Here is an 18414-nt window from a genome sequence, read left to right as displayed (position 1 = left end):
ATCGCTATGGAGCCTGGCCCATAAAGCGTTAAAACACCTGAAACACTCATTTGGTTGTTCATATGACCTCAAAGGAATCAAAGCTGATATAATCGGGAGTAGATATAGTCGGGTGTAGATATAATCGGGGGCTGATATAATCGGTACCATACTGTAGAAAAGGAGAAAATAAAAAAGACAACATGTGTGGAAAATGGAGAATCGAGAACAAAAAAAGAGGAAAACCAGAATAGAAAATGAAAAAAAAATGAGAAAAAAAGAAAATTACAACGGATTAACCGGAACCGGCAGTTACAAAAGAAACGCATAGAATAGGAGTTAAAAAACGAAAACCGAGACCGTAAAAAAGAAAAGAATGAATTAAAACAATCGAAAAGGGACAAAAAATTACAAACAAAAGGAGAGAAAAAGACAAAACGTGGAAAAGTGGAAAATCAGGATTGCAGAGAGAGAGATAGACAGATAAAGAGAGAGAGGAAACAGTGGTCAAACGAGGTAAAAAAGGAAAAAGGAGAGATGAGACAAAAACGTGAAAATGGGACAGACAAAGAAGAAAAGAAACACACAAATTACTAAAAAAAGTAAAACGGAAGAGAAAAGGATGAAAATGAATGATAAATAAAGACAACCTGAGAATAAAGGGAAAAAGGGAGCCAAAAATAGAATAAACGTGACAGAACGGACGAGAAAACGCGAAATCAAAAATAGGAGAAGAACATGCGAAGAAAAAACGAGAAGGAAAGGAGTTAAAAAGATTTAGAATAGGACGACAAAATGAAAAAATAGGACAAGATACGAAAAACGGAAAAGAAGATAACAAAACACGAATGTAAAACATGAGGCAAAAGATAAAATGGGACAGGAAACGAATAAAAACGGAACAACGAAACAGGGCACATGGAACAGAAAAGAGGAAAGAGAAAAACCAGAAGGAAAGTATAGCAAACACCAAAAACTTTCAGTCCAAATTACTCTAAATTTCAGTCCAATTTTAAATCAACGTTTAAGTTCAATTTCCAGTTCAATGTGAAGCTTCAAACTCATTAGTCCAAATTCAAGTGTAATTTAGGCCATTACAAATATTTTAAAAAGTTTTTGTCCCTCCGGTGTTGGGCCACTGAAGGGGGGGGGGGAGGCGAAAAAAAAACAAAGAGAATTTTTTAATCGTGCAAAAAATATGGATTTTAGGCATTTTTATTTTAAATTTAAACGTGAAAACCAAATCTATTCTTGCTTTTAATATATACGTTGTTAATTTCCATGCAAAAATCTACGAAAAAAGACAAAAACGAAAGGAAATTGTTTGGTCGATTTTCGGAAATTCCGCTGTTTGAATTTCCATTTCTATTTCATGCTAGAAGCGTTAACTCAACTCGTACACTCATTTTTTCAAGTTTTTCAGGCTGTAGAGCCCACAGACCAGTGCTGTTAATATTCATCAGCATAACGTTCAAACTTCTGGATTATCAGTCTACCTTGCATTGAAAATCTGCTTGCTTTGATCAAACGCACATAATAACTATATACAGCAAGCATGAACTTCATGCACGAGAATATAGAATATCAGCGCCCTGTGATATTGTAACAAACTGATATTCACGTTTGAGCAGTGAAAATCAATAAAAAAAAATTATGTTGTTATTTAGCATCTATTGCGTTCAGCTGTTGCGGCACATAATGTTGCAATGCACATAAGATTTTTCTTTTCATTTACTGCATTTAAAATTGTTTTTTTCCTGAAGTGAATACCATGCTGCATCAATATCCGGACACTTAAGCAGGTCATATGTTTAATATGCTCCATAAACAATAATTTCGCAAGATTCTAGTAATTGCTTTGTACTGTAATCAAATATGAAGCTTAAATTTGCAATAACACGTCAATTATACAATGAAAACGCAATAAAATACATTAAAACAAGAGAAATAAATAGGCTTGTCTTGTTCATAAATCCGGACACCTCACATCTAAGTGAATCAATATCCGGACACTTTTGAATCGTTTTCCGGACAGGCAAAACTTTCTCGTATTTGGTTTAAGAAATGTATGCGTATAAGTAAACAACTTATCACTTGTAGAATGTAGTATTAAATAATCATCTCTCTATACATTTTTTACTTTTAAGGCCACTTTGTCGTCATTAACGGTACGATTTTAGTTAATTGCTACACTGATTAACATACCTTACCAGAGAACGAAAGTGATTAAATACTTCTACATGAAATGCCTTACAGTATTTTGGATTTCCAAATATTTTGACGGTTCCGTGGATCGACACTCCTTCTCTTACTACACATTCTGCCTGGTTCAACGTGTCCTTTCGCATTTTCTAAGAAAAACATTGGGTAGTTACCATCAATAGTCAAACAAGTCCGGATTTAAAAACATGGTTTCAACTCCGGACAGCGTAATAATTTATGAAAATACACTTTATTTCAACACTTTAATGAATGACACCATCTCAATTAATTAAAACTAACCTTCTTTGTTGATACTAAGCCCAAAAAGTTGGTTTCTTTATAATAATAAGTTCCAAAAACCGTAAATCGCGAAAGCACTACTTATTAGTAATCTGAAAAAACTCGCAGAAAACAGACACTGTTTGACACCAACGTTACGTTTGAATTTATTTAAGTTATTTCGCGCAGCCTACTTAACCACCGATTATGTTTAAAGATGTTAGATATATTTGCAAAGTAATCCACATAGCTACACCTCATAAATTGCATTTATTATTACTTATTAAGGATAAATTAGTGAAGGTGTCCGGATATTGGTACCGTCCGGATTTTGGTGCAGCATGGTATCACCTTCTGGGTTTGAAAATCACTTTCTGCTGTTCTGTTTTCACGATATATTGAACTTGTATACTAGGATGAAAATCACTGTGCAGTTGTACATACGAAACTCAGAGGCATAAAAAACAATGTATGCTAAGAAAAAAGATTTTCTGTTTTGTTTGAAATTCGGTGATAATTAAAGGCCCTGCCACAGACAATTGATTTTATAAAAAAAATTAACTCACATCCTACAAATTATTTTTTTGCCCCCCGATTTTTCAAGCCAATTTCCAAAAGAGGGGTGACAAAAACTTTTAAAATGATTTGCAATGGCCTTAATGCCCTATATAAAATCCTATTTCAAATCCAACTTCAACTCTAATTTCTAGTCCAGCTCCAAGTCTAATTTCTAGTCCGATTTCAACTTTGGTTTTGAATCCAACTGCATCTCAAAAATCCGGGGTTTTCAACCTAATCGACGGGTATTTTCATGTTAAGTAAAATAGATTCACCATCGCCATCCGACGATTACTCGGGGTTTCCAGACCATGCTACTCTGCTGAAGGGTGAGGTTTAGTCTTTGTCTGGGTACGTTAGCGATTGGAACAATGATCAAGGAAGACAGCAGTAAATTAAAATTATTCAGTCTAGTAACAATTTTAAACCAACGTTATTTAATGCAATTGTATCTAAATCTATCTATTTATTCTAAAACTATCGTGGCCAACCAACAACAGTAAATAAAGGTATTAAGTCGGTATTAAAAGTGCTCCTCTCGAATATTCGAGAAATTTTGTCAAAAATTTATTCGATTTGCAACAGCAAGCATCATTCGTCAATGCGATCGGTTTGTAGACAAAGCTTATTTTACTCTGCAAACCAGTTGACTCTTCGAACTCAGATTAAAAAGTAAAACAAATATGATGACATCAGTAGAACAAATGATATTTTGCAGAGCTGTCTGTTTAGGAACAAAAAGTGAAGGAGTGGATTCAAACAAATGTAATAACCCGTAAAGCCGCAAAATTCGGGACCTTAAGTGAAATAAATTTTTAAGGGCGTTTCTGTCTAGGAAACCCTTCTAAAATGACTAATAGTATTGCCATGAGTAAAAATACCTGGATCAACAGACATGACATAAGGTTGATACTGCCTGATGTCTGATCAACGTTTTACCTGCGACTGCGACCGCCAAATGTTAGCATGTTTGAACAGGAGAAAAAACGCTGCACGTTATATTTCTAGTTTCCCGTATATAGATTCAAACTCACAAGTATTAAGAAGTTTACAGTAACTGCTATATTCCAATAACTTGGCTTGGGAAAAATAGCTATTTTGAATGCTTACTAGTATAAGATTGAAAAATATAATTTCCAAAAAAGTTATTTTCTAGTGATCATATCTTTTGCTAGAGATATCAGATATCTGTTATTTAGTCGAGCCATGATAACGTTTTTGTTATTAATTACCCGCATAAATTTAAATTAAGTTTTAATAGAAATAGAAAAGTATTGTCTGTCAATAAAAAGGATTTAAAATTTCTTTTAGCCCACAGTCCCTATCTCACAGTATGCTCACCCGTTGTGAACGAGCTTCGCAAGAGCGCTGGCTGCTGTCACAGCGCAGCAGTAAGAGGAACCCAGATTTTGCAACCCGCAAACGTCGTTCATACTTAACAATTCTCCTTTTGGAAATGCAATGAATGCACATAACACACTCGTACCGCGTGCACCCGGCAGTACCGTGCCTGCCCAGCCCATCCAGAAAGTTTACTTTTTGTACCCATTGCGGGAACTCAGCCTGAGCCGCGGAACAACTTGGCACAATGCGATACAAGGCGCGATATGTCTTGCTTAATTACAATTTGATATGAGCTTTAATTTTGTCTCCGTTTTACTCGACGGCCGCCACATTCAGACTCCGAAGGTTTCCAGGAGCCCATACACTCCGGCGCGAATCCGACAGCCAGAACAATGATCGTCAACTGCGTGAAAGAAACTCGCCATGCCAACCGAGACAGACGGCGTCATCATCGAAATCTGGATCCATGGGAGATTGAGGGCTGCTGCAGTTAGCGCTACCGCTGCTGCTGGTGCTGCTGCTGTCGTTGAGAGAATCAATCTCACTTCGCCCAGAGAGCTTGCACCTTTTCGATATGATTTTTCACCTTATGAATATTTATTTCCTGTGCGACCCCACCCGGCACCCGACTCCATCGTGATTACTGCCTTGGCGCTGATAAACACTGACGCGGCTGCTGGTTGCCCTACAGTCTGGTGAAGATTGATGGATTTATTTTTTTATTACTCTCGCGACGTGATCGGAGTGGAATATTGTTTTATTTATAGAGTTTAATTGATAAATATGATAATTGGTTTCGCTGCACGAGAGCAACGGTGGTTGCCCTTCCGTCTCATATCAAGATGACCAAACGACAGCAGCCGGTAAGTGTTTTTGTTTGACTTAGTTTTTTCAATATGTCGGGAACCTGTTCTTAACCTGATATCACGAGCAAAATTAAAAACCTCTGGTTTATTGGGTGAGAAATCGAGAGCAGCAATTCAGCGTTTCATGCCATTGAAAATGAATCATTCATTGATGTTACTGGTTGCGCTGCCTGCCGAAGCCGAACAAGAGAAGAGCAATAGTGAATTTTCATTGTATTACATATAATGGGACATATCATATAGTACTGTATTATAAAATATTGAACAAATTCGCAATTGAATTATAAAAATTTCTCAAGTGGGCGATTTCCTTGATGTCCAGAATATTTTTAGGGACTAAAAATCATTGATGAAAAATCAAACCATTTTGTCTTGCTGCTAGTTTAGGCCGAAGGTTCGCAGAACTTCATAAACAAAAAACACGTGAAATTATAATTATTCAAAACCTATAAATTGACTAACAAGAGAAATAAAAAGCAAAGAAAAACCTAGATGCTACATTCCTTTATCGAAACTTCACTTTCTGTTTCTATACGACAGACTTCGCAGTCAGCTGTTAGAGTGCAGGACAATTGCAGGGCCAGTTGCTACGACCCTGTTGACTCTAACAGCCTATCCCAGTCGAGATTCGAACATACGAAGACTGGCTTATTAGGCCAGCGTCATACCTCGGAGCCAACAGGGAGGCTTTCAGTAACGTTACTAGTTGGGTAATGCGTACCTCAGGCTCTTATCCAGCAATTCCTATCCCTACCTCCTAGTGGTACCAACTGGAGTACGAGGATTTCAAATTAGGAACGCTTCACGACAGATCCAGATTAGGAGCGGTTCACGACAGTGTCTGATCCGGAGCGGGCGCCTGAATTAAAAAACGTGGTGTCTCGGCCAGTAAAGCTAAAATGACCGCCCGTTACAAGAGTCGGTATCGTGGGCGTGGCCCTGGTTCAGCTTCGACCTGGGCGACGAAACAACGACTGTAAGTGCAAGAACTACAAATCGCTGAATTTCGTAGGGGGCGATCAGAAGCCGCTCAAACTACTTGAACCCCCCAAACTTAGTATTGCAGGTCTGCAACAAATCTGTTTCAAAGGAGCTAGTTTGGAAGTTCTATAGCGGACAGGTTCAATTTTATCAGAGCGGTGGTATTACCTACAAATTGGGAACGGGCTTTGTTGTGTTGGGCAGAATACAAGATCGCGTAATAGATTGGAATGCATGTGTCTATGCATTCAACATGATAGCAGTTATAGCATGCCCACCGACATGAACGATAACAGCCAACAATGTAAAAACTTCGCAGCTCCCCGAAGCCTAGTGATTCGAAGCACCTTTTTCTCACGCAACGGTATCCACAAAGCCTCTTGGAGATCATCTGACCAAGGTACAATAAACCAGATTGACCACGTTCTCATAAGCAGATACAGGTTCTTCTTTAACAACACGTTCCCTACGGGGTGCGGATATTAACTTTGACCATCGTATCTGAACCGTCCTCCTCGGCTGAACATTAGGCAGCTAGACAACCCACAATCTGCTGAAAACTACACGCGAATACTGGATGAGGTACAACCTTCTTCCGAGGAGTTAGGTTCATCAACCCTCAAAGACAGTTCTAACAGAATACGCTCGGCCTTCGGTGAAGCCGCTGTCACGGTACGGTGTGAGCAGCACCGGAATACACGAACAAGGACACAAGGTAAGCTAAAATAGGTGATCTAGTTTTCACAGTTTGTAGAACAGCAGTGCGCGGAGCGATTGGTTAGCAGCAAGGGGTTTCCAACAGCAATGATTACTACGCACCTTTGAAAAAAGTTACTTTTGATTACTTTACTGATTACCTCTGATTAGCAGTAATCAATCTCTTGTGATTACTTTAAATTAATCATGATTACCAATGATTACTCATTGATTACTATTAGGGATGGTTCGATCACTTTGACTCAATTTTGATTCATTTGACAGTGCCATCTCAGCCGAGCCAAATATGACAATGTTTTATATGAGACATTTATAGAACTAGTTCTAATCTACAATTTTTCTCGACAAAGTTTTGCTGTATCTTTTGTAGTTACGGTGCTACAACGCTAGTAACTCATCAGTGACTAAATGAACGTTCATTTAGTCACTAATAAGATACTAGCATTGTAGCGCCGTAACTACAAAAGATACAGCAAAACTTTGTTCAGCAAAATTATAAATAATAACCTGTTCTACAAATGTCCCATACATAACTTTGTCATATTTGGCCCCGTTAAGACGGTACTGTCATATGAATCAAAATTGAGTCAAAGTGATCGAACCATCCCTGATTACTGTACTGATTACCATTGTTTACCCAATTCATTCGTAAAATATTACAAAAGTAACCTCTGATTACTACGCATTTATACGACTTACTGGAAACCCCTCGGTTAGCAGCCATCGACATTGTTTATACACATTAAACAGTTTTCGCTTTGAAAATTTTCCGGTCCGAAAAAATTTCATTTTCGAACGTTAGGATTACAAAGTTTTGTACGGTAACGGTAAAAGGGCAGTAAAATGGATTCTCTGCAAAGAAGAACGTTAAGAAAATTAAATTGTAATCCCGCTATCACACCGAAATCTAACGTTTGTAGGAAACACGAGGAGTGACGAGTCGACAAGTGGAAGCAGTTCTTCGATGAATATCTCAATGATGAATATTTAGAAGAAGGCTGAACAAAAATTCACCTGGAAATGCACCTAGAAGATCGAAATAGTCCAGCACCTGATCTCCAAGAAGTCAAATGGGAAATCGGGTTGCTGAGAACCAACAAAGCCGCCGCGAAGGACCATCTATTAGCACAGCTTTATGAACATGGTCAAGAAACGCTAGAAATAACTCTACATTGTGTCATTTCGAAGATTTAAGAGGAAAAGAAGCTACCAGAGAAAGGGATGGAAAAAGTTATTTGTCACACCTACAAAAGGGGTTATTGGCTCTACTCCAGCAACTATCGCGGTATAACGCAGCCAACAAGCTACACTCCCAGAGACTGTTACACAGGCTGTCACCGATAGCACAAGGTTTCTTAGGAAATTATCAAGAGGGCTCATGAGAGCTCACTCCACTACGGACCAAATTATTAGCGTCCGGCGGATCACGATTTTTTCCACGGGTTTCCGGACAAGCTGAAGCGATTTATCAAAACTACATTGGATCAAGTGACGTGTTTCGTGCGCTTCTCGCGGACACTCGAGTCCCTTCGAAACGCGGCTCAGGTTGTGATAATGTGACGTCCTATCCTGCAATGCCATTCAACATCGCTCTTGAGAGTGAGATCCGACGAGTGAGCATCGAAACGAGGAGCACGATTTTCTAATCTAATCTAATCTAATCTCACACTAACGCAGCTAATTCTTGAAGGCATCCTGGAAAATGACGATTACTTGAATCAATCATTTTTCTTGTCAACGGCCAGGCCAACTGCGCAGCATGTACCGCAGAGAGAATTCCAAGGAATCAAGTGGAACCAGAAAAAATATCTAATTCCATTTAACTCCTTGAAATCAAGGGGAAGGAAGAAAGCGTGGACCTCCCGTACCAAACGCTTCCCGTACACATAGATAATGATTTATTTACAATCGTTGGGAGTATCTTTGCTAATAAAGGTTAAGTGATACTCCGGACCCTCAGGGATGAACTAATGGTATTTAGACCAGAAGCCAGGCTGCAATTGGCCAAGGATACAGCGCCTTATTTCGCTCTCTGAAAATAGATTAGTTTGCCAAAAATATTAGTTTAAATCATATAATACTTGCAAATAAAGTCGTGTGGTTTAATGGTTGCCTAAATCTACATTTGTAAGGTTAGGAACTGAAAACCGCACGACCCCGCACCTCCTAGCTTGGCTACTCAATTATACAAATTGAAGTATTTCCAGGTATGGCCACGTGGAGGCGCTAGGTAGGGGCTTGGGATGGCTAGAGCTATGTTGGGCGCTTCTTCCTAGTTGCCTTCCCCATTTCATACCCAAAAACGAGGAGCACGATTTTCAGCAAAAAAATAACCAACTTCAAGGCTTCGCAGAACTTTTTAATTACAAACCCATGAAATTTGCGATGGTGGAGGCAATCTGCGTCAGACTGGAAACGGGATCTAGGAGGATTAGGCTAAATCTGAATGTGTCTAAGACCAATTATATGAAAGAAAGCGGATCAAAGCAGACAAAGGTGAGCCTCCCACGAAAAGTAACCGTTGACGGCGATGAATTAAAAATGATAAATGAGTTCGTGTATTTGTGATCGCTGCACATAAGAAGGACTCCATATAAAGTAGCGGCCAAAATTGCCGAATGTAAAATTTCACATTTTAGCACATGCTTAAACGCGGTTTTGTAGTAAATTGTCTATATTTTTATGATTCGCGAATAAAATTTTGATAGAAAAAAAAATATCATGTAAAAATAAGCTGTCAAAGTTGCCCATTTCAAAAGTTTGAAAAATAGGTCATTTTAAAAAAGTCAAAAAATTAAATACTTATCGCGGGTGTAAATATTATTGTTATATATCATTTTAAAACTGATATCTTAGCCTATCAAAAAATGAAATGAAAACAAATTTAAACTCAATGAGGTGCGCGATAGGCTACTTATAATAAAAATGAAATTCTCATGTCGCCGCAGTTTCTAACAGTGCGTCTGAAAGCTCGAAGTATTTTGTATCAAAACATGAATTGAAAGTTTGCTATAATTTGACGTTTTCCGAAAAAAAATAATTTTAAAATTGTCATATTTTTAGCAAGTCTTTAAAATTTTAAGTACCCTTTCAACAAATTTGATTATCTTTTTGCCTTTCTACTGTATAAATATATAGTATAAAGGTATAGAAATCACTTGGAAAACCGGAAATGGAAAGAAGGTTCTGCGGGCCGAATGTCATATACCATTCGACTCAGTTTCGAAAACTGAGCATTTTCTGTGTGTGTGTATGTATGTGTGTGTGTGTGTATGTGTGTGTGTGTGTGTATGTGACGCTTTTAATCTCACTCACTTTTCTCGGAGATGGCTGGACCGATTTTAATGTTCTTAGTGTCAAATGAAAGGTCTAGGTGTCCCATTGGTCGCTATTGAATTTCATACTGATCGGACTTTTAGTTCAAAAGTTATGTATAAAAATATGAAAAATATGGGACTTCATTATCTCATAGGTCCCTTAATCGATTTGAACAAAATTGATTGCATATGAAAGAAGAGCCTTGCAAACCCTTAACTTCCAAATTTCATGACGATTGGGCTTGTAGTTTGAAAGTTACATAAAGAAATGTGAAAAAACAGTATTAAAAACATATTTTTGTAACATATAAGCATTAATTCAATGAAAAACATCACACATTTTATTATTATTTGAAAATTACTGCTGAGATCTATCAAACAAAACCGAGTTATTGAAAATCGGACGGTTCATTCAAAAGTTATTTAAACTTTAACACTTAAGCACCGTGTATTAAACCGTTAAAACGTGTGAATTCAAAACATATCAATCAAATGTTGATTGTATTCAATGTATGAGATGTGTGTGATGTATGTGTGTATGTATGTATGTATGTATGTATGTATGTATGTATGTATGTATGTATGTATGTATGTATGTATGTATGTATGTATGTATGTATGTATGTATGTATGTATGTATGTATGTATGTATGTAGTATGTATGTACGTATGTATGTATGTATGTATGTATGTATGTATGTATGTGTATGTATGTGATCCCAAGCAACAATGTGAGTTTGATTGTACTCTTATGGTGGTTTTCATGACCAATTTTGGTCTTGAATGCCATCATAAGAGTGTAATAAAACTCAAATTGTTACTTGGGATGACAATTTGCAATTTTTAAATTTGCATTGAAATTCAAGAAAAGATGTTTCTCACTTTTCTGAATCAATAGTCTGAAATTTTTGAATCCTCTTAGTGGAATACGAAATTTGAAATTAAAGAAAAAAAAAACTTTTACGACTAAATTCCACTATTTGATATTTTTTCGCGACAGATACGTATACGCTTTGAAATAAGACACTGATGAAGCCTGCACGTCGTAGGCGAACTACGTATCTGTTGGAAATAAATATTAAATAGTGGGATTCAATCGAAAAGCTTTTTCTTTTCTTTGGTTTCAGAATTCAATTGTCATTTTCTTCACTTGCTGTTGCTCACAATTGTACAAGAAAAGCAAAAAGCGAAGAATAGCAGTTAATTTAAGCATGTAGGTATAGTATAGAATCTCGACTGGGAGAGGCTGTTAGAGTCAATAGGATCGTAGCAACTGGCCCTGCAATTGTCCTGCACTCTAACAGCTGGCTGCGAACTCTGTCGTATAAAAACAGAAGGTCAAGTTTCGATAACGGAATGTAGCACCTAGGCTTTCCTTCTTTCCTTAGGTATAGTGGTATATAGGATTAAAAATACTAGTGAGTTGATTTTTCCAAATAAATTTATACAAGTTTCAAACATATTTTGCGTATCAATATATGCTCTTTTCAATCAATAGATACTAGAGCTTAGAAATGTTATATGAAAAATAGGAAGTAAACGTTGCACGGTAGTAATTTTGTAAGATTTGTTTTCGTTAGTGACATTTTAAAGGACAGATGTCTTATGTCATGTATCATGTTTCAACAAATAAATCAAAAATAACAAGCACTGAAAATCATATCGATTATATTTCCCATTCTCAAGCATGTTTAAGGCGCAGCTTTTGCAACCCTCTTGTTTTCCTAACCCTCCAACATTGTAAAAACGATGCGATCAAGCTCATGACTATCTTTTCATGAAAGTACATTCAAAAGAAGCATAAGTTTTGATTTTCATGCAAAAATAATTATCTGAAGGAGCGCCAGCTAAGAAAAAGTTCAATTTCTCTTTTTCATATCTAATGCTCTATTCAGTTATTTTTTCTAATTCAGATATATTGCAAAATTGAAGCCAAGCAAACTAATAGTAAAATTTTGAGATTAATCATTTTGTTGTAGATATCCTTTGTCTTCAAAGGCGAAGTAAAATAATAATTTTTCTGAACTCTTGTTTTTCAAAGATGCTAACTTTTGAACACATGCTATTAATTAATTATCAAAAAATCTGTTCTGAACACATATTTCATATTGTCAATTCAAAACAAGTTTCGTATGTGGCTCTGAAGCCCGAAAGTTAAGGCTGACCGATTATAAAACTAAATAAGGTGTTACAAGTATTTACGCACCCAAGGAAAGAAAATTTAATTATTCTACGCAATACGTTGGGAATTTTACTGGAAAATAAGGATTTTGAGGAATACGGAACGGATATTTAAAAATATAGTCAAGTTAATTATACATAGATGTTCCTGAGAAATTAAATAATGATTATTGTGGCAGTAGAAAGGCTAGGTCACGCCGCTAGGTGGATTAATTCGGGTTTTTACTATATTTATTTAGTACCTGAAGAGAGTTTCAATGAGAAAATGGGAGAGTCCCTGCGAGAAAAAAAATTTTTTTTTGTCAAGCAAATATTTATATCGGACACATTTGATAATTTTTCCCCAAATCACCCTAAATATGAGTTCTTATAAGTTTAAATTATTTCTTTTATAACAAATATAACCTAGAATAAATATGAAACTAAAAAATAATTTTGGCCAAAAATTGCAATTTTCCGACTACAGTATACTCTCGGAAAAGTTAATCGATTGGGGAATGGGTCGATTAACTTTTCCGAAATATTAACTTTTCCGAGTAGTCCCTAAAATTATTGAAAATGATAAATACAAAAGCGAAAAATGCACTCCGGGATATAGGATAGACATTTTTATGTATTTTGAAAATGTAATGAAAAGAAATATGTAGCAAGATCTTTATGAAATAATACTTAGTTTCTTTCAGTAAGTTTAAAATAGTCGGTTACACTAGTTTACTTTGGTTTTTTTCGTATAGTCTGCGACTACGTTTTGATAATGTTCGCGCTTATTTTTAGTTTCTTGCTGTTCCTTCTTTTGCATTTAAAACTCAATCTGAGTTTGCGCTTTTCCAGTATGTTATCAATAATCCTGAAGTAACTATGTGTAACTAGCAAATAGTTCAATACGCTATTGTTGCAATTATTTTAATTTAAGTTTAATTGAACCCCAGTTATGATGCGACTCTGTATGACTCTGTATGACTGTGGAAAGGCGACAATAAACCGAAAAATGAGAAATAAAGATAGAAGGTAAACACACGTGTGTGTACGAACGCTTGGACAACCAATAAATTCAAACTCTCAGAAAAGTTAAGTTAAATATTAACTTTTTAGAGCGTTGCATGAGAGCTGATATGCGCTTAACTTTTCTGAACAATTAACTTTTTAGAGAGTTAACTTTTCCGAGAGTCTACTGTATTGTGCGCTGGTGAGCCCGGAGACCAGCGCTGGTAAGGAGATCAGGCGGCGGCGCATTCAGCGGGAAATCAGGCCTATTTTACCCTTCGCAAAACGTTACGATCGAGAAGCATACACCGCCGTACGAAGTTAGCATTGTACAAAATTCTCATTAAACCGGTAGTTCTTCATGGACTAGAAGCACTGCTCAAGGAGGACAATCGCTTTGAAATCGTTCGAACGGAAGATGCTGTGAACGATATTTGTCAGATTACAAACTGAAAACAGAAAGCAGCGGAGGCTTGAATGACGAGCTACAGTCACCACTGTACTACGACGGTATGCTTTACGTAGTTACGTAGTCTTCCATAGTGCGATCCCAAAAACCTTCCACCAAATAAGGCAGACTGCAGTTTGCTTAATTAGGAGATTCTTAAAAGAAGACGTGCCAACGCTCAAGTCACGTTCCTGACTAGATTGCTATTAGGGGATATTGACTGCCCACTTCTCTGGGTCAACCGAATTTGTATGCTCCTGAACAACACCTCAAAACTAGGTGTTTCCTGCACCCGGAAGGACGGAATGCAAACTATTTCAGAGGGACAAAACGTGCAAGATGGCTCGACCAGATGGAAAGCGACTTGCGACTTCTGAGTGGCCCAAACCTTCAACTATTGTAGCGTTCAGGTCTCTAGGATCCAGTGAGAAAGGAACGCCCACCGACAGAACTCTATAAAACGTAAGGGATCCCTAGTAAAGGCTCTTCATTGAACCATGATTTTCATTATTTTCAGTATTTTGAAGGAGGATAAGTCGTACGAAAACAACTAATACACAGACAGATATTTTACACTAGAAAAGATTTTCGGTTAATTCAACGTGGCTGATTAAAGCTACTTTAGCTACCAGTGATGTACTACGTGTGCGAAAAAAAACTTGGGTTAATAATCGTTGTTTCTTATACCGAGTAGGGGAACTGTGGGTAAAATAAACAGAGAAGGGGGAATAAAATGCACAGGCGGCCAAATTCCTAGTAAACCGATTAAAATCTGTTTCAAATCAATAGTTACAGTATAGCTGCTTGAGACATCAAGTGATGTTCATAAGCTTTCTAATGTGAAAAAATATAGAAAGTCATAAATATTTGCTGAAATTTGGCGCCGATGATAGTATCCACTAGCAATAAATTAACTTTTTTGGCGGAAAAATTAAATCTCAACTATCGGTATCACTAAAGTTATTATTGTAAATGTATAAAATGTGTATATAAACAAATCCAGAGCAAAACTCCTTCCTTTAACGTATACAATCACGTTACTTACAATGCGGTAAAATACAATGATGCAAAAACACTTTTCGACCAGATCGGGCAAGGCAGCTCCGGATCATATCATCAAAAGTTTGAAGACAGACGCATACTTTTTGATACGTTACAAAACGTTAGTTGCATGACTTACGACGAAATCAAGAATAATTTATATGGAAAATTGCTGGGTATTTGCTATTTTTTCGTATGGAGCAGAGCAATAAAAAAAGTGAAAGTTTTTTGTGACCGTTTGCAGCCATACTAACCCGTTGGCTGTCGTTAAAATCTTGGCATCATATCGTCAATATCATCAATACCAGAAAATGACTCTGGAACATCGCTACCATCATTATCGTCAACGCACAAACAAATGATCTACTTACTTTGCATAATCCGCCCGGCAGTAGACCTGTCGATCCCTAAAGTAACACGACGGCTGTCGTTCCAGTAAAGTTAGACAGACCGAACACCGCAGACAGGAACCGTGCCAGGAGCATCCATCAACATCGAAGAGGTATTTATCGGCAATCGGTTCACCGCATGCCGTGCAAGTCTTAAGTTCAGTCTGCAAATAAAAATCATGTATCAAAACTATTACAAATGGATATTAGATTCTAGAAATTCTCACGACAATAGCTTATATATGTGGCACAGAAGAGGCAAAGCACAAGCGTCGACCCTCATTCCGGAACAAATATGGAAAATCACGGACCTATAATGGTTCCTGTCTGGGACTAACGGTTTTCCCCGATACAGGAAAGACATATTTTCCAGCATGATAAATTGTCCCAAGTTCAAACCGATGGAGTTTGGCATAGCGGACAAGCGGGCTGGCTGGTGGGTTGACGAGAACAGGGGAAAATAAGACAGCGATCATAAGGTAAATCTTCCACAGTATCACCCATCATAAAAGACCCTCCAATCGAGGCAAATCTGGCCAAAATAATAAACTGTCACTTACCCAACAATGATTTCCGTAACGGCAAATTGACAGTGAGATTCACCCGTGGGTACTTTTATTGTGAACATGCACATTGGGATGACTTTTACGATTATGTGCCTGTTCGTCGCCATTTTCTGACCGTGTCCTAATGCATAATGTTTCCTATCAGAACAGTCATGTTGAAATTTTTGCGTACAAGAGGGTAACCTGTATTTAGAAACAGTATTGAAATTTTGACAAACATTTTCGATGGCAGGTCTGAATTCTTTGTTCTTCTTGAAAAGATTGAGTAACAAATTCGATACGAAGTAAGAACTAAGGCACACCCTGTCACCCAGACTGTTTGGCAAACCAGCTGCAACGGCAACTAACTGTTGCAGAATGACACCGGCAGAATGTTCCCGATTTTGCGGTTTTCTATGCTCACTCCCCTCATTGTCACCGTTGTTGTTTCACACAGGACGTTTGCGGATGTGTCATTCAGAACAAATTTATTATTTATTATCTTGATATTAACTACCAACCACTACTGCCGTGATATATAAAGCTGCTTCGGAAGAGTGCGATTCGCTTTTTGGTGTCTCTATTGTGGTTAGACTGTTAGAACAAGGGTGAACAAGCTCGACCAACTCTTCTCGGTGATGGATGGGTTTTGTATTGCAAAACGGTCGTTTTGTTCCACTCCATTACGGTCTCAAGAGGGAAAGTGTGCGCCGTTCCATACGCTCCCTGAGGAGGGTTTTGGCCCCTTTTTCACGCCTTACCGTACCGGCGCTGAACAATTAAGCAGGAAACATATGTTTGCCTTTTAACACTGCCCTGCGTCTACTATAAAAATGTCTATGAAAATTTTAAATGTCTTGGGTAAAAAAGAAACCTTTATCACATTTAGACAAAACTTGTTGTAACGCTTGAAGTCGTATATGAAATACGTCTACAACTAATATAATGAGCAAATTTTTTCATACCATAAAAACAAATAGCAATCACGTATTTGGCATAAACCTCTTCTTGCAAGAACTGTTGTGGTCTCATTTTACTGATGATAATAATTGAAGAGGTTTCAGGCAAACTAATGCCTACACCATACGCTGGTGGGCTTACTAAAACGTCGGTTTTCTATAAAAATAATAAACAAAATTTTTTTAGAATTTTTTTTCTCTAAACATCAAAGGCTCTACACGGAATTGACTCTAGCAGTCTCTCCCAGAAATCCGAACATGACAGTTTTCAAGGAGGCTACAAACGGTAACCAATCGTTACGTATTTGATTGTCGTAATTATAGAGGACATGCACGTAGCTGAATCATAGGTCTTTCATGTTCAATTTTTTACATCAAGGGCATAGTCGCAAGAGATCATGTCGAGATTTTCATGCATTAAAATGAAGTTACTCTTACCAAAGCGTGCAATTCCAATTCTTCAGGCCACAAATGAATATGTATGCCACCCGGACGGTGATCAATCAATGCAATCTCCTAATGCACATCAGTATATCGATCAAAAAATGTGTCATACCTGGTACAAAATAACACTGCGATTGAACACAGACAGGCGGTAACCCTACTGGCAGTAGCAGCTTCCGGTCTTACCGGTAGTCCTGTGCCAGACCCGACAGACTACCGTCAAAACTTTTGTCGCGACATTATGCGCATCGAATCTCGATCGACTTCATCTCCTTTTGCGTGGCAATTCGCACTCACTGCAAACCGAATTAAATACCATGACCGATCCACGCGCAGTAAAACTCCGAAGCTTGACCAACCCACGCAGCATCTGTCAAAGTCGAAACGGAGTGATGCTTGTATTCCTCATCCTCTTCCTTCTAAACTTCCTTCACCATCCCGATACTTGTGAGTTTTTACCCTGGCAAGCGCCGAGGTAAACGCAAACAATCTTATTCCGACTTACCGGCTTTGCTCAAAGTGTCAAGATCGAAATCCCGCATTTATCTTCTCTTACGGCTTGTTTTCTTTCTCGGCTTTTGATTTTCGAAAATTTTATTACACACGGCCATCCCACTTGTTGTGCACTGAATGGTATTTGGCTCTGAAGAAAGGTAGACTGGAAAGAAAAATCCCTTTGCAAAGACGGTAACACATTGCTGCTTTGGAGAACGAAAATATGTACACCAGAGTCAATGTATATGCGCAGAAGCGAGCCGTTGTAATTCCTGACCCGGTCGGATTAGGATTAATGTCTGCCTGACTTTCGGGATTAGCATAAGTATTAGTTTAAGCGATAATCACTTATTATAGTTATTGTCATTGCTCATGCGTCGAGGGTAAGCGTTATTTATTATATGTGATATATTTACTTGATTTTAACAGTTTTAACTTTATAATAGACACTACATCTTATGCTAATAGCTATGTATCTGTAATGATACATCGTAATGGAGTGGTTATTAGACTCGCAGTTTCAACTATAAACATTTGTAACACTAATATAAATACACATTCAAGAGCGAAAAATACACTTGCACAGTGTGCTGTTTCAATCTGATTAGTGATACTTAGTGATTAGAGTTGCTATTTTCTCCGGTCACCCTTCGCTGGAAAACATTTTATCCTCTTTCGCTGGAGG

General features: G+C 37.6%; 1 protein-coding gene across 1 annotated transcript in view; it reads right to left on the bottom strand.

Moving 5' to 3' along the window:
- Positions 1–18414, bottom strand: part of LOC128736148 (LIM/homeobox protein Awh-like) — a 72299-nt gene that overhangs the window by 21743 nt on the left and 32142 nt on the right. The window contains exon 2 of the mRNA XM_053830627.1: positions 15269–15450. Coding sequence (XP_053686602.1) covers positions 15269–15450 — 182 coding nt within the window. The remainder of the gene's footprint in view (positions 1–15268; positions 15451–18414) is intronic.

Source organism: Sabethes cyaneus, chromosome 2, assembly GCF_943734655.1.
Source record: "Sabethes cyaneus chromosome 2, idSabCyanKW18_F2, whole genome shotgun sequence".
Taxonomy (NCBI): domain Eukaryota; kingdom Metazoa; phylum Arthropoda; class Insecta; order Diptera; family Culicidae; genus Sabethes; species Sabethes cyaneus.
Note: the sequence above shows the minus strand (reverse complement) of the source record. Positions and strands in the feature narration are given on the sequence as shown.